This window comes from Gopherus flavomarginatus, chromosome 10 (assembly GCF_025201925.1).
Source record: "Gopherus flavomarginatus isolate rGopFla2 chromosome 10, rGopFla2.mat.asm, whole genome shotgun sequence".
NCBI lineage: Eukaryota > Metazoa > Chordata > Testudines > Testudinidae > Gopherus > Gopherus flavomarginatus.
The window spans coordinates 70,274,378-70,294,288 of record NC_066626.1 but is presented as its reverse complement, the minus strand read 5'-3'; the positions used below and the strand labels follow the sequence as shown (position 1 = coordinate 70,294,288).

Sequence of the window (19,911 nt, the reverse complement as noted above, 5' to 3'; positions counted from 1 at the left end):
CACACACACACACACACACACACACCCACCCACACACACACACCCACATCACAACGATTTTCAGGTCTAACTAGCACAGTATTCCAATTACACCTTTTTAAAATATATAGAAGCATAAACGTGTTGGCTATTCCTGCAGAAAACAGCAAAAGGCGCCAAACAGCATTTGCCACTTTCTCTAAAACACCTTAGGTGACCAGAATGGTATTCTCCCAACAAGAAGGAAGGAAGCAGATTACCTGGCTGGGAGCAGTGGCATCAGAAGAGAAATTTAGCTTCAATTTTATCATGAAAGTGCAACAGACTCAGAGAGCAAGACTAGTTGGGCTTTGTCTGCTACTACTTTTGATGCACTCCCATTTTGTATAGACCATTGATTCATCATTACAAGAGCCAGCTCCATAAATTATGCTATGTTGTTACGGTTGCCAGAATTGAAGAAAAGTCATCACACACATCAGGCACGGGTGGAATAGGCCCGTTTCCTTTGAAAAAGAATATGTGAAGGACTGAGACAAGCTCATAATTTCTCTCCACACCCAAATACTGTAGCAGAAGACCCACACTGTCCAAAAGGCAGGTTTTGTACTGCTTTTTGTCCTCCCTTGTTTGATGATAGCTGGCTAGGCCAAAAAGAATGGGGAGGTCATTCTGCATCACAAATTGAATATATGAGCCAACAATGCAATGCAATTGCAAAAAAGGCTAATCTCACTCTGGGGCATAGTAATGAAGAGTGTCATATGTAAAACACAGGAAGTCATTTTTCCTCTCTACTCCATGCTGGCCTCAGCTGGAATACTGTGACCATTCTGGGCATCGTGCTTTAGGAAGGATGTTGATAAACTTGAGTGAGTCCAGAGGAGAGCAACAAAAATGATAAAAGGTTTAGAAAACATAATCTATGAGGAAAATATTTTAAAAAGGCATATTTGGTCATGAGAAAAGAAGATTGAGTTGGGACCTGACAATCATCAAAAATGTGAAGGGCTGTTATGAAGTGGACAGCGACCAGTTGTTCTCCATATACTCTGAAGGCAGGAAAGAAGTAATGAACTTAAGCTGTAGCAAGGCAGATTTAGGTTAGATATTAGGAAACATGTTCTAACTACACTTCTATCTTGATATAACGCTGTCCTCAGGAGCCAAAAAATCTTACTGCGTTATAGGTGAAACCGCATTATATCGAACTTGCTTTGATCCGCCGGAGTGTACAGGCCCGCTGTCCCCAGAGCATTGCTTTACCACGTTATATCCGAATTTGTGTTATATCGGGTCGTGTTATATCGAGGTAGAGGTGTATAAGGATAGTTTAGATCTGGAATAGGCTTTCAAGGGAGAGTGTGGAATCCCAATCATTGGAGGTTTTTAAGAACAGTTAGACAAACATCTGTCAGGGATGGTATAGGTATACTGGGTCCTGCCTTGATGCAAGAGGTTGGACTAAACAACCTCTTGAGGTCCTTTCCAGCCCTACATTTCTGCGTTTCTGTATTGGTGGTGTACAGTCATTCCCACAGATCTGCTTTTGATCTAATTGAGATAAACATTTCTGGAAACAAAAACAAAATCTGCTTTTTCTTTTTTTAAACAGAAGACGCAATAATCTTTTATTTTGACAGCCATCTTATTTCAGTTAGTATCCATCACCTTATTGGCATGGCTCTCCTGAAGCCAGTTTATGCAGGCCACAAGATAGCTTTAGCTATATTTCCAAAATATTGAAGTATTGCATACTGTTTATGCATATGGGAACACCAGAAAGGAATCACTGCTGCAGCCACATTCAATCATGGTTCGTCAGGTGCTGTTGCTGGCTGGAGAAATTCCCTCTGGTTATGCAAGGATGGTCAGACTCATCTTAGGCATTTGTTGGTGGATACAGCTGTTTGGAAAAGAGAAGACTGAGGGGGGACATGATAATAGTTTTCAGGTATCTAAAAGGGTGTCATCAGGAGGAGGGAGAAAACTTGTTCACCTTAGCCTCCAATGATAGAACAAGAAGCAATGGGCTTAAACTGCAGCAAGGGAGATTTAGGTTGGACATTAGGAAAAAGTTCCTAACTGTCAGGGTAGTTAAACACTGGAATAGATTGCCTAGGGAAGTTGTGGAATCTCCATCTCTGGAGATATTTAAGAGTAGGTTAGATAAATGTCTTTTAGGGATGGTCTAGACAGTATTTGGTCCTGCCATGAGGGCAGGGGACTGGACTCGATGACCTCTTGAGGTCCCTTCCAGTCCTAGAGTCTATGAGTCTATGAGTCCTACTGAAGCAGCGACCCTCTGAGTGAAGTGTTAGCAGGAGAGTTTGCAGAGGTCAGTAAAGATCTTCTAGTATATTTGAGAAAGAGGGAGAGGCATCACTGCATGTAGCCCTATTACCTGAAGTGCATTTTACTTCCCATCTGCACGTAGAGAATAGGAATACGGCTTCTAATGACCATTGCAAATACTTAACAAGCAACAGACCTGTACTGCATGCCCCACATCTCTGTGGCTTTTTGCTGTTCTTCCTAAGCTGGTTACAGGGAGAAACTGACCAACTTGATTACATAGTATTATTATGTACAGGTTAGCGACCTGGTTATGACCAGAAATCAGATGAACTGGCCAGAGATGGCAGGTTCTTCATGGTTGGATTTGCATTCTGAAGGTGTCAGAGAGCCAAATCATTATAAAATAAGTGCATGTATGTACCATAGGTCTGATCCAGACCCCACAGAAGTCAGTGAAAAAACACTCAACTCCAAGGGGTTTTTGATCAGGACCCACCTGCACAGGATTCCAGTTCAAGCACTGAGGACTTGTACGCTAAGTACTCTCAAGGAAAGAATAATTAAAGCAAGGGGTGGATACAGGCCTGTATTAAGGCATAAGCACTATAGGCCCATGCCTAAGGTTTAGCTTCTAGAGCAGGAGTAGGCAACCTATGGTATGTGTGCCGAAGGCAGCATGCAAGCTGATTTTCAGCGGCACTCACACTGCCCAGGTCCTGGCCACTGGTCTGGGGAGATCTGCATTTTAATTTAATTTTAAATGAAGCTTCTTAAACATTTTAAAAAGCTTATTTACTTTATACAACAATAGTTTAGTTATATATTATAGACTTATAGAAAGAGACCTTCTAAAAACATTAAAATGTATTACTGGTACGCAAAACCTTAAATTGAAGTGAATAAATGAAGACTTGGCACACCACTTCTGAAAGGTTACCAACCCCTGTTCTAGAGTCTGCCATTTCATCAGATTTTAAGCTTTAATTTAAAAAAAAAGTTTCTAGCCCTCATGGTTGCAAAGAGACACTTGAAAATGTGACTCAGGCAGTGATGTCTGCCTGAGTTTGTAGGAAGCCTTAAATGGTAGCTCTGAGAGGTGTGAATTGCCGTCTACAATGAAGCGTTAACATCACGATCCAATGCCCTGGGGTCCCACCATTCTCTCTCTTCCCCACCCCAACCCCCCCAGCAGAGGACCATGTGTGTGTCAGAAGGAATGCAGTGCAGGGGGCCCAGCCAAAACATCCATACAGAAGATTGAGGAAATTTAGAAGGGACACTTGTTGCCATCCATGTCTCTCCAGGCAGAAGAGGCGAACCCTGCTCCTCTCAGGGGATGGCAGATGCCGTCCTATTGGTCCTGGCTGGTGGCAGGGCAGGCAGATAGAATCCCATTACTTTACTACTTCTTCTCTGGGAAGTGAGGGGGACCCTTCTTCCCTTTGCATTCCAAATAGGAGCTATGCCATGGTTTATCCGATTACATTAATCCATTCATAAATTGAAGTCACCTCTGAAAGGGACATGACTAGTCTAGCTGAACATGGGAGGAACATATGTATTTCATGGCAGTTTAGTTAGGAGTGTGCACTGAGCATACATGTCTTTTTCATTTTTTGGTTTTGACTAATTGATTATGGTCTTCATCCTCCCCCCATCACCACTGTGTTAAGTAGATGGGACAAAAATCTCCCTGTGGAGTTGTGCCAGGAGGGAATCTGACCTTGTTTTTATTATTTATGTAATTTGATCTGTTTTTTAAAAATGCAAAGTTTGGGCCAACTAGCATGACCATACTTCGGTTATTTATAAGAATTTAGTTAATTTTATTTCATTTAATGAGTGTTTAGTGCTGTTCAACAGCAGTAGCCAGAGCCAAGAATAATGTCCAGGAATGTGCTATGTAAGCAATCACCACACAGCTCTGCCAAGTCACTATCCTTAGGATATTTCCAACCTTGCTGCATTTTGAGCTGTGTTTGGCAGTAAGTACACACTAAGTAGTATTTTTTATAAATATTTAGTAAAAATAAGGCTGACAATGTTTAATTCATATTTTGTTACCGATCCTCAGACATAACAAAATAATAATTCTTTGTCTTTGCGTGATACTTTCATCCCTAGGCCTCAGAGCACATTAGGAGAAACAGAAGTATCATTGTCACCATTTTACATGTGGAGAAACTGAGGCACTAAAAGAGAAGGTGACTTCTCTGTGATCACAGAGTAAGTCCATGGCACAGCTGGGAATAAAACCTAATTTACCAGATTCCCAGTGTCCTAACCACTGGGTAAGGGAGGTGGGGGGCCTCCAACCCGGCCTGCCACTCCAGACCTGTAGACTGGTGTGTTAGTATGGTAGCATCATCTTCTGGAGTTCTTAGTGACCCATGTGTATACAATGCGCCAATGCAGACAAAAGGCATCACTTACTTAAAGCTGCATGGTTTAGTTTGTAGGTGTGTCAATCCCAGGATATTAGAGAGACAAATATATCTTATTGGACCACCCTCTGGTGGAGAGAGAGAGAGAAGCTTTCGAGCCAAGAGCTCTGTGGGGTTTGAAAGCCTCTCTCTCTCACCAACAGAAGTTGCTCTAATCAGATGATATCAATGCAAGTTACATTATTCAGCCCTCATAGATATACAAAGGGTTAAAACTTTTTACTATGGAAAGAACTTTACATGTTGCTGTTTTAGTTTTGGCTTATGCACCTCTGAGATAAATTGGACCAGATCCTCAGACATCATAAATTGCTGTAGTCCTGTTGGCCCCAGTGGAGCTAGGCTGGTGTACATCAACTGACACTCTGGCCCTCTGTCTCCTTCAGAGAAATGCCTCCATTTTCAGCCTAATTGCTTTCTTCCAAAGATTAAACAGCCACTTGAAATATGAGAATTCAAAGGGCTGGAAGAAATACTTGAACTTTACATATATAGTATATATTGCTTTTACCAGTGATTTTAGCTAGAGAATTTAAGAGACTGTTACAAGGGAAATCCATCCATTGTATGGATCAGAAGCTAAATGTGAGTCAACAGTGTAACACTGTTGCAAAAAAGCAGGCATTATTCTGGGATGTATTAGTAGGAGTGTTGTAAGCAAAACATGAGAAGCGGATCTTCCACTCTACACTGATAAGGCCTTAGATGGAGTATTGTGTCCAGTTCTGGGTGTCACATTTCAGGAAAGATGTAGACAAACTGGAGACAGTCCAGAGAAGAGCAGCAAAAATGATTAAAGGTCTAGAAAACATGACATATTCGGAAAGATTGAAAAAAATTGGTTTGTTTAGTCTAGAGAAAAGGAGACTGAGGGGGGACATGATGACAAATATGAAGTAAATAAAAAGTTGTTAAAAAAAAAAGGAGAGCAAAAAATTGTTCTCTTTAACCTCTGAGGACAGGACAAGAAGCAATGGGTTTAAATTGCAACAAGGGAGATTTAGATTGGACATTAGAAAAAACTTCTTATCAGGGTGGTTAGGCATTGGAACAAATTGATTAGGGAGGTTGTGGAATCTCTGTCATAGGAAGTTTTTAAGAACAGGTTAAACAAACACCTGTCAGGAATGGTCTAGTTATTACATGCTCCTGCCTTGAGTGCAGGGGACTGTACTAGTTGACCTACTGAGGTCCTTTCCAGTCCTATACTTCTAGGATTCTATGACTGTTAGAGAGAGAAAAATCTCTACAGACCTCCTAATCTTCTGTGAGACTAAGGATTCTTCAAGGGCAGTTTCTGATGTATACACCCATTGCTGAGGCCAAATGCATGAGCAGACTGAACTAATTTTCTCAACATTCCTATGATGGGGTATAATGGCTTCCATACACTCCTTTCTGTAATCCACTGAGCAGCACACTATCCCTCTGTGCAATTCGGTCTTCATTTTGCTCAGGTTTCTGCACATTTAATCACCAATTAAAAGCTACCTAGAAAAAATGCATGACAGTTTCTGTATCATCTCCAGGGATCCTAGAAATCTGTTTGCCATGGGAAAACATGGAATTTTCATTTTTACAGAGAACCTGTAGCGTTTATAGGTGCTTGGGCTGTCAGCCCTGGTTTGGTTAATAGAGAGAGCTGCATAACAGAGGTTTGGATAAATGGGGTTCTGTTGTATATCAATAAAACATTGTGTTCAACTGATACCTATATATAGTGTGGCTAAGTAAATTAAAGTTCAGCATTTCATTTTAACTGCAGAAAAACACAGATGTTTAGGGTTTATTTGGGAATGTATTGGGTTTTTTTTTAAAATCACAAACTAGAATCCCTGCTCATTTCTATCACTTTTGAGTGCAGAGCACTGTTAAGGGTTAATAAAATAACCTTCAGCATGCAGCCACACAACTTATCTTTTTATTTTAGCAATTGCTTGATGTTGGACTAAACTTGTGGAGGATGATTTATACAGGTGTGACTGTAATTATTGCCTCGGGGACAAGACCCCAGGCTGCAAACTCTCACTGACGGAAGGAATTCTGTCAGCTTCAGAAGGAGCAATATTGGGGTCCTAAAATGGCAGCAAAGTGACTGTTGCAGACAATAGCAGTTTTGTTTTGATTGGTGCGCCAGTAGACGTGCTTTACAGGAACCATGGACCTCAGGCTCATTTTTGTTTTACCTCTGTAATTTATGAATGCTGCAGGTCATAGGGATTGCTTCCATATGCCAACAAGTGCTTCCATACCCTAGATATTTAATTTTGAGAAATTCCTTTTTGAAGTTATAGGACCAAATTCAATCATTAGTACAAGTTCCAATTACAATTAAGGGCAGCTGTGTCCACTTAGTCGTAGGATGAACTGATCTCGTAGTGCTGTTCTCTTCTTTCACTTGGAAGGGGCAAATGAATATAACATGAATTTGTATTTAATCATGTATTCTTATTGAGTAAATATTTTGCTAAGTGAGATACAATATTATAACTTTAGCCCTCTTAAGAAAATCTCCAGGGTTAATGTCTACCTTCAATCTTAGCAGTATTGCCAACCCCACATATTCATAAATCAAGGTTTCCCCTGACCCCCCCCCAAATCACAAGATTTAAAATATATTCAAAATTTGGTTTCTTTTGATTTGCCTTCTGGTTTTTGAGCAGTTAGGTTACACATAAATCATGATTTCAAGCTTTCCTCTGCAACCATTAGGAATGGAAACATTTTGTTTGTTTGTTTTAAATGAAAGCGGAGATTCTCTTGTAGCTAGAGTCCCAGTTCCTGGAGTCACATCAGAAAAACAGCAAATATTGACAAACTCCAATAATAAAGCCACAAGAGCTATCAATACTCAGTAACATATCAATTTGTTTTCAATACACATTTTAAGGGGCTGTTTATCAAGTTAATGGATCAAATCCTTCCCTGATTTCAGTCAATGGCAAAATTGCAATTCATTTCAATAAATACAGGATGAGGTCCCAAGCTGGCTGCCAGAGCCATCAAAATAACAGCAAGTTAGATTTTTTTCCCCTGTGATTCAGGAACTGGACACTAGGTGTCTCTGTGAACTCACCAAAACAGAGAATTTCTGTTTGGCAAGCTTTGCTCATTGTTGGGGTCGTACTAATTAGCGCTGCACATTCCCCATTACATCAGGGTTTGTGAACACGGTACACCTTGCTGGTGTTGTGGCCCTAACCCAAGGAGTCAAAGAGGGCTTTCTGGCATTGGCAAAACGTGAATTATTCACAGCCACTATATAAAGAAACAAACATCTGTCCCTTAGTTTAAATCACTAACTTAATGGCAGTCCTCAGCCATGGTCCAAAACATGTAGCATGAAGGAAATGAGAAGCCATAGGCCAGCAGGGGAAAGCAAAATGCAGCACCTGTTTGTTCTTCACTAGTTGCTAACTGCTTTCTAATGTACATTACCTCTTAGAAATGTTAACAGGCTCTGTCTCTGCCATAGCAAGAATACAAAAAGTAATTGTAAGAATTATAGACCACTTAATGGTCACACAAACATGGGACTGGTAGTCAGACATCCTGTTCCCATCTACCTGCTGTATAAATCCTAAGTATTGTTATAAAAAAATGAAATTCCAAGTGCAAATCATTCACAAAACAAATTTTGCCTCTGAACACTTGGAAAGAAAGAAACAACTCAGATCAACTAAACCTAGTCAATCCTCATTCCTTTTTACTCTAGGATTTATTTTTCTAAATCAGAAAGAAAAAGTATAGTTACACTTGTTTAGCTCAGTAGCAGACAGAGCCCCAGTGGAGTTAAACTTTGGTGAGAGGTGTTTGTTTGTTTTGTGACTACTACTTCACATTCTCCACTGAAGATCTTACCAGCCCTTGTTAATAGATCACAGGCAACCAGATTGTCAGGTGCTTTCATTCCATAGCAATCCTAACAGTTTTTTGGTTTGGAACACGTTTTAACCCCATCCCAGGCAGATCCACCATTATGAGATCTAGTTTCAGAAATAATGGATTTGGCACCAGTTATCAAGTATTGCAAAAGCAATATGAAATGCCCTATCAAAATTCTAGTACAAACTATTCCTTTACAATGCTATCTTCTATGTAGCATGTCCCATATTGTTTTAGAATTCCAAAGCAAAACCACTACTAAACTGACTATGAGATAGAGTAACATAGGTCTTCAGCCTACCCTTAAAAATTAATACTGTATAATAGCTCCCTAAGAGAATGAACAAAGAAAGGAGTTCCAAATTGAGGAAATTTCACAGTTAAAGGCTAGAGAATAGACAGGCTTGAATCTAAGTATAAGCATTACTAGAAGCCCTTGCATCAGAAAACTTCTGACAGATATAATCTACTAGAAACAGGGATTGTGTAATTAACAGAATTATGAGTCTTCTCCCACAGACTCTCGCAGTCAGCATGTGTGGACTGCTAAGAACAATGTTGATCATTAAACAGTGTTTTGTATCTGAAGCCAAAGCCACCTGATTGAAAACTACCATTGAAGTAGTAGGAATGTGTGTAGTTTTCTTAGTATATCCAGCTGCCAGCAGAAATCCAGTCAAAGCCTCTCCAGAGGTGAACTGCATGTACTAGGCCAGGGGTAGGCAACCTATGGCACTAGTGCCAGAGGCGGCGCACAAGTTCATTTTCAGTGGCACTCACACTGCCCGGGTCCTGGCCACCGGTCCGGGGGGCTCTGCATTTTAACTTAATTTTAAATGAAGCTTCTTAAACATTTTAAAAGCCTTATTTACTTTACATACAACAATAGTTTAGTAATATATTATAAACTTATAGAAAAAGACCTTCTAAAAATGTTAAAATGTATTACTGGCATGTGAAACCTTACATTAGAGTGAATAAATGAAGATTTGGCACACCACTTCTGAAAGGTTGCTGATCCCTGTACTAGGCAATACTAATTTTATTTCTTTATGGGTGTGACTGTAATTTGTTTTCTTGGTAGAGGAAAGATTCCTTGTATAATATTTTGGTTACAAAGTAGCACACTTGATAGTAGGTGTGTCCAAGGAGGAGTCCCCCCCCCCCCGCGTCTTTATATTGCATAATGTGGTGAGACTAGTCTTCTGAGATGTGAGTTCAGCCAACAGCTGGGGGTGTGACTCCACCCCCGCCCTCCCTTAAGTAGCTCCTCCTGTTTCCAAGGTGGTTTGCTTGCAAGTTAGAGTAGAGGCACTACTCCTGGTGTTTAGTTAGGTAATACTATACTTTCCTGGTGGATTTTTTTTTTTTAATGGGGGCTGGTAACCACTTGCTATGAACAGCACAGAAACAGAATGAAAGGTGGGAGGCACAGTTATTCCAGCACTTCGTGTTTGGGATGGTTCTTTTCAAAGTGTTGCTGTTGTTTCCCGTGCAAAGGTCAGTAGCTGCTGAACTGTGTTTCTCTTTTGAAATAGATTTGAGTATAATAGCTGAGCTGGGAAAGGGGCACTGGGGAGGATGGCTTCTTGAGCAAGGCTTTGATATTTGTTACTCCACATAGAATTAGATATTTCAAACTGACTAGGTTAATGACAAATATGTAAGTAGCTTTCACACAGACTGGAATGGATTGCAATGTAGTAGCATTCCTTTTTGTAGGAGCTCACTGTAGCTGCTAAAGCTTACTGGATGTAGAAACCAGGATTAAAATAGTGGTGTATTCTTCAATTTGTGTATGGCTCTAATCTGTCTGTTTAACCACTATAGTGTCACAACATTGTTGTACGTCTTCCTTGTCAGTTTGCCCATCATGGGGATGATCTTTACAATGTGACAAATGCCTTTAATAAAATCATGATTTGTGCTGTCAGGAGTGCAGCTGCCCTTCATCAGGAGGGCCAAATAAGTAAACTTCTTATACAAAATAAAAACCACTTATAGAGTGTAGTTTTTGTGTAACTTGTTTTTTTTGTTACAGGTTGACCTCTGAATATAAAGCAGGAATTGCTCTTCCATGAGGCAGTTTAAGTACAAAATCCAATGCATTTACTACTAGCTACTTTTGGTAAATGAGATTTAAGTATAGATAAATCCCTACTTCAGTGCAGTAAAGACTAAAGTTGTCCTTGCAGTTATTGCTATTGTTTTCAGAAGGAAAATACAGTAGTTGCTTTATGGAAACATCCTATAGAATTTCAGAGAGAGGAACTTCTCTCCCCCCTCCCCCCAATAGTTCTTGTAACCATTCAATCCATAACTATTTTCCTTCTATAGGCTGACTCAAATTTACAGAAAAAATATTCTCTCAAGTTGTACTGGGTGGTTATTTGGTGGTTAAATACACTAACCCAAATTAAATTGTTTTTTAGAGTAACTTTGATAGAAGCCTATTGAAATTCCATACACCTTCTCCTATAGAACTCTTGCAAAAGGGAGGTGGCTAGTACAAAAATAATTCTGTAATCTAAAAATGGCAATGGTTAAGACCCATTATATCCTTTTTCTGTTTTTCCAGTGCCACACTTGTAGATTCATTAGTTTTCTGTTTTAAAATAGGAGTGTGCATGAGGAACCACTCCACACCCCAGGCAGTTTTGATGAAAACAAAACCTAATTCATTTGAGTTTCCCTGTTCCTCTCACTGCCCCTCCCCCCACAACTGCTGGATGCCTCCCTGGTGTCAGTCCTCTTCAATCTCAGCTGAGTTCTGCATCAGAACAGCTTGTAACAAGGATATACAGTCCTTAAGCCATAAGAAGTGACTGTTTCATGCCGAGGTCTGTAAACACAGATACACAAATTGTTTTTAGGAAAGCAGTTGGTTTGGGGATATCTTCTGCAGGGAGAAGGCTCTGAATAAATTGCTGGTTAAGCATGTGCTGCAAGACAAGTTCAGTGTGTATTCAAGGCTGTAAATGGCACAGTCTGCTGTAGCTTTTTAAAACACTTTTAGAGACCTGGGTTACTTGTGTTTTAAGGAGTTGGCAGTTTAATAATGGCATGTTTGTTCAAATACATCTTCTTTATTCATGTCCATAAGGGAAAGCTTCCCTTAGCTTGCCTGTGGTAAAAAATACTCATTTTCAGACATGCCACGTATTGAAAGTTATTTCTATGGCTTGCTTTTTCCGCCTCCCCCCCTCCTAGAGGAGCCGTTCTCTAGGAATACAAAGGGAAGGGGATACCCCAGGAAGCCACTTGCTATGCTGAAGCCCAGTGTGAGCACTCATTGTTAACTTCCTGAGCCGGAGTTTCTTCCGACTTATAAAGCAGGGATATCCCTGGTCTTAATCAATGTGTGCATGTGTGAGGGTTCAACTGGGCAGAGTTCAGTGCAATGACTTGGCAGCTCGTACAATGAGCCCTTCAGTAAGAGTGATGATGATTGATTGGGTTTATTAGTGAGAAACAATGAATGCTTTTGCTGTTCCCTAGGTTAATTTACCAGTGTGGGTCATCCTCCATCTTTGTCCAAAAGGTTCAGGAGAGGTTGATTGCCACAGCTACTTACTGCAGAGGGGGGAAAAGGTTCATGTTTGTGTCAATATCTGAAGGCAAATATCCTACCATGCAGGTCACCAAGGAGAGAATGGGCCAAAGTTGATAGGATACATTTTAGCATAGCTGCCAGGAAGCACTCTGGGACTATAAAGTCCATGAGATGTGAACTCTTTGCCCAGTGAGATACTAAGGTTTTATTGTGAAACTCAGCATTTCCTGCATTTGGATGGGATTGAAATACATTGAGAACAGCTGCTCCTTGCAGTTGAATGCAACCAACTTTCTGAGTGGTTGGGGGAGAGGTGTGTTCCGGTGCTTCATACTTCAAAACCTGCAGAACCAACACTTTCTAAGTCTTTTTATATGTATATAGGAAAAGCCACAAGTATGTAGGCACTACTGACTTCCCAAGGCACGATAGGACAAAGTTACGGCTTCCAATATATCGTGGAGTCTGCTGGTCTGTGGTCTTTACTCTTCCGAATCACTCTTGACCTTGTTTTGGGTAACAAGCTTTTACAGAAACAAAGCTTTGCTGTATTTCAGTGCTTCCTGTTCCATGGCAGGTTGGCAATAAACAGGCAAAATAAAAACAAGGTGAGGAAAACACTTCAGCTATGTCCTTTTTTGAAGAGTTTGGTTCAATGCAGGATTTTGGTGAAGGCTGGAATGGTTCTTGATCAGGTACAAATTGGCTGTCCCTTTTTATATTACCTTTATTTTAATTATTGGAAAATGTAAATGAAGGGGCTCAAGGACAGATTGGCTTACTAAATTCATGATGCGTGGATTTCCAATGCATGCACTTTGCCTTTGCAGAATTGCAAACCTAACTCAGTACCTGCTGAGCAATCAACCAGAACAAGCAGCAGGTTGAGCTTGCCTTGATTTTTAGCATGATTTAACAGGTTGTTGATCTGCAGCAACACAAGAAGACCTACCATCAAATGAGTAAATAACTCTGGAGCTTGGTATATTGAGTTCTTGTGCTTTACAGGGTTTGACAGTTGTTACCTACTGAACAGAGATAGTGGCAGGATTGTTACCAAAACCAAACTGATTGAACAAGCTATAGGACAAGTCAACTCTCAAAGCACTATTGGCACGCACAGCAGGTTCGGAACAAGTTAGTGCTAGCTGACATGGCTTTGGACTTCAAAGTGTTGGTTCCAAGAGAGAGTGGTGTCTCCCTGTTGCTGCTTGTTATCCTGGGAATGCCTCTGGGAGAGGGAAATCGCTGATATTGTTCTCTTCTCTGGAATGTTAGCTGACCATACTGGCAATTCTCATTTGCCCGTTCAATAACTAACAAAAAGTGGTCTGGTGTATTTTTTTTGATAGCTGACTTATTTTCATCTTGCCTTCTTCCTAGTAGTGAAGGGAGCACGGGCAGGAAGGGGAGAAATTTAATAATAGTCCTGGTGCCTTTTCAGGAAAAAACAAAGGTGATTGGATGGTGGAAATGCACTTGTCTGAGAGCCCACGCCATCAACTGTCACCATGCTAATGTTAGTAGCACATGTCATTAAGCTTGGAGACAATTCCTTAATGCTGTAACTTGACTTTTGATCATTTAACTTCATTTGTTCATCATTGCCAAAGACAGGCTTTGTATTTTTAGGGCCACTTCTCTGCCTTTTTCCACCTTGCTTTGATCTCAGACTTACTGTGGAAAGTGCATAACTATAAAGAGGGCTCATCTATAACATGGAGACAGGGCAACTTGACTTGGATTTGTTCTTGCTGCTGCCCTGTAAATGACCTCTCCCACTTCAGAGGGTGGATCCCTTTACTGGTGACAGATGCCTGATATCTTGTACTTTGGCAACGCTTGCATAGTTTGTCATGCCAGTAAAGTGTCTCCTGACATGAATCTGATTTGAAAAAATTGATGAGACTAGTTTGCAGCCCATTGTCAGTGAGAGGTCATGCATCCAAGTTAAGCAAACGTGGTGGGGGAGGGTTGTGTGTGCGCGTGCTATGGAACTTGGAGATGATGCAGATAATTGATCTGGGGGAAAGGGGGAGAATAGGGAAGTATAAAAAAAAAAAAATCTGAGGCTTAATTCCTGTATGAAATTTTGCTGTGTGACGCATATGGAGCATTTCTTTTGGAAAAGCATGGATTTTGTGTATTAGGGCAATTCTGGAAAGGATTTTGTCATCTTGACAGATGTCTAAAAATACTGCTTGAATGTCACCCTCATGCAGTCTTTCACAACAGTAGTGTTCAAGGTATCTTTTGGGCATGGCTTTTGTAAGGTGGGCTCCTGATCTACTCAGCTATGCCCACATGTACAGTCAGGGAAAGTGATCTGGCACTGGGTACCGTTTGCAGTTGTGCTCTAGTCTAACCCAACTCAAGGGGAACTAGGCCAGGATTACTTCTGTGATCAAGTGCAGAGACACCAAGTCTAATATAGGAACATGGTTCATGGCAAAAAATCCAATCTAATTTGCTTTCCTTCATGAAAAGGATAGTAAAGAGCAGTAGGCTCATGCAATTTCTCTGGCCAGTTAATTTAATCAGGTGAAGTCTGAGAACAATTTTTGCAACGTCCTTTTATTTACACACAAGAGACAGAGTAATAAGACACTTCCTAGCAGTCACTATGACTGTAAAAGCAATGTGACACACACTTGAATTCTGAATATGATCTTATAAGCAGGAGAGACAGTCACTGAATTCTCCGTAAGACTGGGTACCATGGGGATGGAATCTCATTTATTTAACAAAAATATGCAAAACACCCATCAGCTGGATTTTTCTGGCTTGGGTTAGAAGCAGTTATTTTCTAATGTGTATATGCACCAGCACTCCCAGAGTCTGAGCTCTTTTAAAGGGCCTAGAAAATGAAAAAAAATGCCAGAAGTTTTTTGATTAGTGGAAAGTCTGGGCCAAAGGAGTTTTCCAGTATGTTCTTAATATGGTCAGGTCAGGGTTTTTAGATGCCTTCCTGTAGAAGCAAATTTCAGAGGTGAAGTTCCACCACTAAGAATGCCCTGGCTCTTGCTCCCTTGAGCTTCAATCTGGAGCAGAGAGCTCAAGTATTCTGATTGAATGCATGTGATGTGGTGGGTCTGAGAGGAAGAGGCTATGTCTCAGGGCCTAAGTCACTTGGAGTTTTATGGAGAGCAGCTAGCATCTTGAATTTCACCTGGAGATGAATTTGTCAGTAATACAGATCATAGGTATAATGTACCTGCGCACTCTACCTCACTCAGAAACCAGGCACCTCCTGTATCTGATGAAGTTGGATGTCATATGTTAGCCCCAGGTAGAGTGTATTGAGTTCTAATTCTCCTAGCTAACAGGTCATAAAGATATGGATGACTATAGCAAGTCTGCATCGCAGAAAGAAAGATGGAGAGATTTGTGGGGGAGAGGTATTTATGGCCACTGATTTAAACTTGGGAATCTAGGAGCCAGTGTGTGTGTAGAATTGTGCATACTTCCCCAAACTCTCAGCTAACCAGTCTGTGGTACAAATAAACAGCCTATTGTAAACTTCTGCTCTGAACACTTTTTTTTAATTGAAACCCTGCTGTAAGGCCAGACTGTGAGGGGTTTGGTCACAGAGACCCCCTTGGGACTGTCACCTGATGTGCTGAGACTACCTCTGAGCCTGTTTTCCCTGCCAGTTTGGGACTCCAGAACCCTGTCTTGTTAAGCCAGGCATGCTAGCCTGCTGCAACACAGACTCAGGGTTTTTGGTTAAAGGTGCAGACTTTAACCAAAAACTGCTCAGCAGGTTACTTATCTCCAGCACCCAGGCACCTAGTTCCCAGTGGGATCCAAAGCCCAAATAAACTTGTTTTACTCTGCATAAAGCTTATACAGAGTAAACTCCTAAATTGTTTGCCCTCTAACACACAGAGAGAGAGAGATGCATTGCTGTTTGCACCCCCTAGTATTAATCACTTAGTTTGGGTTTACTTAATAAAATCATTTTTTGTTTGTTAGTATAACAAATAGGATTTAAGTAATATCAGACAGAACAAAGTAAGTTACCAAGTAAAATAAAGCAAAAACATTCAAGTCTAAGCCTAATACATTAAGAAACTGATTATAGATAATATCGTGCCCTTAGAGATGTGTTAATTTTTTCACAGACTAGACCCCTTCCTAGTCTGGGCCCAATCCTTTCCCTGGTACAGTCCTTGTTAGTTCCAGCTCAGGTGGTAACTAGGGGTTTTCTCATGACTGCCGCCTCCTTTGTTCTCTTTCACCTCCTTTTTTTTTTTTTTTTTTTTTTTTTTTTAAATGGCTTTGGCACAAGATGGGAATCTTTTGTCTCTCTGGATCTCCCATCCCCTCACCTTCTAAATGGAAAAGCATCAGGTTTAAGATGGATTCCACCATTCTTCCTGGGCTGGCTTACACAAACACAGGAAGACTTGCAAGTAAACAGCCATGTACAACCAATTGTCCTAGTCCATGGGAGCGATTAAGATTCTAAACTGTCATCAGTGGCCCACACTTCGCATAATTACAATAGGACCTTAGAGTTATACTCTATATTTCTAGCTTCAGTTACAAGAATGATACATACAAATAGAATGAACACACTCCGTAGATTATAAGCTTTGTGATGATACTTTACAAGAGACCTTTTGCATAAAGCATATTCCAGTTACATGACATTTACACTCATAAGCGTATTTCCATAAAACATTATGGTGTGCAGCGTCACAAGAACTATAGACGGTAATTGTACCACGTGGCTCTTATGGTTGACTTAAATAGTTTTCACTCTTATCTCTACTGGAAAGTGACCTAATGCAAGACATGGATCTGTTTTGAATGGCTGATGTGAATATCTGAAATCAAGAGCTTGCCCCTTCCCCTTCTTAAGCAGTCACCCTTTGTATATGACTAGTCACATACTTGTGTGTGGCTGGTCTAAACCTTTTATTTCATAAAATAAGAAGCTTAGATGAATGTTAGACCTTCCCACTTACTCTTATTATATGGAGAACAAAAGCTGAGTGTTCCTATCTACCCCAAATTTTTGGGGAAGGCTCTTATTTAAAAATCCTGTCCCTCTTCTATCCTTTTTCCCCTTAATCTCCCCTCTGCCCAAGTCTTTTGCTCGTTTTCGTCTTCCCCTCTTGCATCTCCTTTACCCTGTTTTTTTCTCTCTCCTTTTGTTAATCTCAAAAATTAATGGACTCCTGCTAATGAAGATGTGTGGTGTAAGACTAAGACTTTCCTTGGCTTCAATTTTAGTGACTTTGATGTATGGTAAAGACTGTTCATCACCCACCTCTTAGATCTTCACTTAGCTGTCAAACATTGTGCCTTACTGGAAGCTGGAGAAATTGGCATAACGACAAGTGATGTCAGAGCATTAGTACACGTTCTCTTTATTAGGTAAAGGCAAGTTTCCTTAGGAAAACAGTTTAGAAGGTATGGGGGTTATAGGCATTAAAGTCAACTGTCTAGCATTGTTAAGGAAATTAGTACCTTTCTGCTGCATGATAGCAAGGGTATGATCTGCAAGAAAACATTCTTCATATTAGGAAATGTTATGGACTTGAACACTCTCTATTTTCTGTTTAAAACTGAACCATGGTTACGTTATGTAAAGCATACTGGAACGTGTGTCCAAAACAGCTCTATTGAAATCAACATGGCAGCAAAAACAATAGTGAAGATTAGGAATGTCTAACAAGTTTGTCCAGTTTCTTAGCGTTTCCTGAATAGCAAATATGAGGAAACTACTAAAATCTTAAATAGACTTTCTGGGAAAAGCCCTTGAATGCTTACCCGCTGTGATTTTAGAATGTCTGTAGACTCAGCAGTACTAGCCATCTATCTGTGCAATTTCTTTCATTGGTGCACAGTCCTTTGCATTGAAGGGTTCTTGGTGCTCTCACACCAAAGTGACTTTTTAAATTTTGACCCAGTTCCACTATGGCAGTTGTCAAACTTCTTCTTTTTTTTCACTTGCAGACCCCTAAAATATTTCACATAGAAGTGCAAACCCCTTTGGAAATCTTAAACGTAGTCTGTAGACTACCAGATGTTCACAGAGCACAGGTTGAAAACCACTGCTCTGTGGTGGTAACCACCTTTCACGGATCCCTTTTAGACATAGTCTGTGGACCCCCAGGTTGAGAACCACTGCATTAGGGAAACATCTATGTCCCTAATAGAACTTTCTCTTGTTCCTTCAAACTCACTGCGTCCTCACACTGCTAAGGATTGTACCTGGAGTCAAGGCAGTTCATGCCAGACAGGTTATTGGAAAGAGACCAGATGTTACCAAAACTCTGCTAACCTGGGAGCTCGGGGCTCATAACTCACAGTGAAGTGGATTTTGCTGGTTGGTTAAACTTTCGTCTTCTCTTCCCTACATCTCTCTAATGTGATACATACAGTAAGCAGAGTATATAACCTCCTTGAAGTATCTGCTTTTTTGACAATTGATACAAGAATCATTTCAAGAGAGAAGGAATTCATGATCCTATCTTCAGGGCTGTTCTTAGGCATGCGCATGCCTATGTAGGGCACCCAAAAATTTGAGGAACCACCAGGACCATAGGTAAGAGCAGGTTGGCTCCTGCCCACCCAGCGCACACTGCAGCCTCCTTCAGCAGGGGCCATATTCACAGAGCCGAATGCGCTGGTGTGGCGAATTGTGTGTGAGGGAGGGAGAGGGTATGGGGGTCTCTGTGGGGAACTGTGACTCTCTGCCGCTATGAGGTTCTGTATCCTTTCCTGCCTCGTCCCTACCCCCTGGGGCTGCAAGCCCAGGCTGCCGCACTGTCTGCTGCATACAAAGCTTGGTGTGTGTCAGCAGTGTGTGTGTGTGGGGGGGTCTTGTTGGGGTCAACAGGCAGGGGTGGTGGCTGTGCCCCAAGTCGGGCATAGGGGCACCAGTTTAGTAATACTGCATAGGACCCCATAAATGCTAAAGATGGCTCTGCCTACCTGTCTCAATTAGCCCTGTTACACTTTGCCTTAAGCCTTTCTCTCTAGGTATGAAAATCGTTTCTCATTTGAAATCTTTGTAGGTGTCCTTGTCTCTCTTAATTAGAAGTGCCTGGTCTGTGGACCGTCTTAGAACATGAATAATTAAATCAGATGAATGGCTTCTTTGATTTTGTTTTGGCAGCCAAGTTACTCTACACAGTATCTATAAGCTCTCTTTGGGATTATTTGGTTTTAAGCTTTATTATACTCTTTTATAAAAAAGAGATTTTGAATTGAAACATCCAATATTTGATCAAGACCTCTTGCCCAGGGATCACGTCAACTAACAAGTTGTATTAAAGTCTCAGTGGACCAGCATTGCTCTAAAACACTCAGGCTGAGTCCACTGGAGATGCCAGTTTTAGTCCTGTTCACTGAAGAAAGGCTTCTCTGGCTCACCTTCCCTCTGAAATGCTCCTCTTGCACCATCTTTCAGTTTTCACAAATGAAACACTTCATTGCTCCTGCATGACCTGAGAATTCTCTGCTGGATAGACTTGTATTGGTAATAAGGACACATGTTGTCCTTCCATCACTGGAGGCCACTGCAGGTGCTGATGCACCTGCTATCTCTATCTTTTAAGACTAACCTTGCAGTCCCATCCTTTGAGAGACAGTTGCATTTGGGATGCGGCAAAGGGGACGTACAAACTGAGATCGGAAAGTCTTGTCTGTACAACAAAGATAATGAGACTTGTATACAGATCAGCCACATGCTATCAAGTTTGAAACTAAATGCGTGGTGCTGATCCTAATTCTCTA

General features: G+C 40.9%; 1 protein-coding gene across 11 annotated transcripts in view; it reads left to right on the top strand.

Annotated features, from left to right (window-relative positions):
• Positions 1-19,911, top strand: part of KALRN (kalirin RhoGEF kinase) — an 805,383-nt gene that overhangs the window by 677,826 nt on the left and 107,646 nt on the right. For 3 of the 11 annotated variants that reach the window (XM_050916892.1, XM_050916890.1, XM_050916891.1), the window contains exon 1: positions 9,832-10,106. The exons of the other annotated variants lie outside the window; for them this stretch is intronic. In XM_050916892.1, the coding sequence (XP_050772849.1) occupies positions 10,022-10,106 (85 nt within the window). In that variant the 5' untranslated portion in view covers positions 9,832-10,021. Of the gene's footprint in view, positions 1-9,831; positions 10,107-19,911 lie in introns of those variants that run through there. 11 annotated transcript variants of the gene reach the window in all.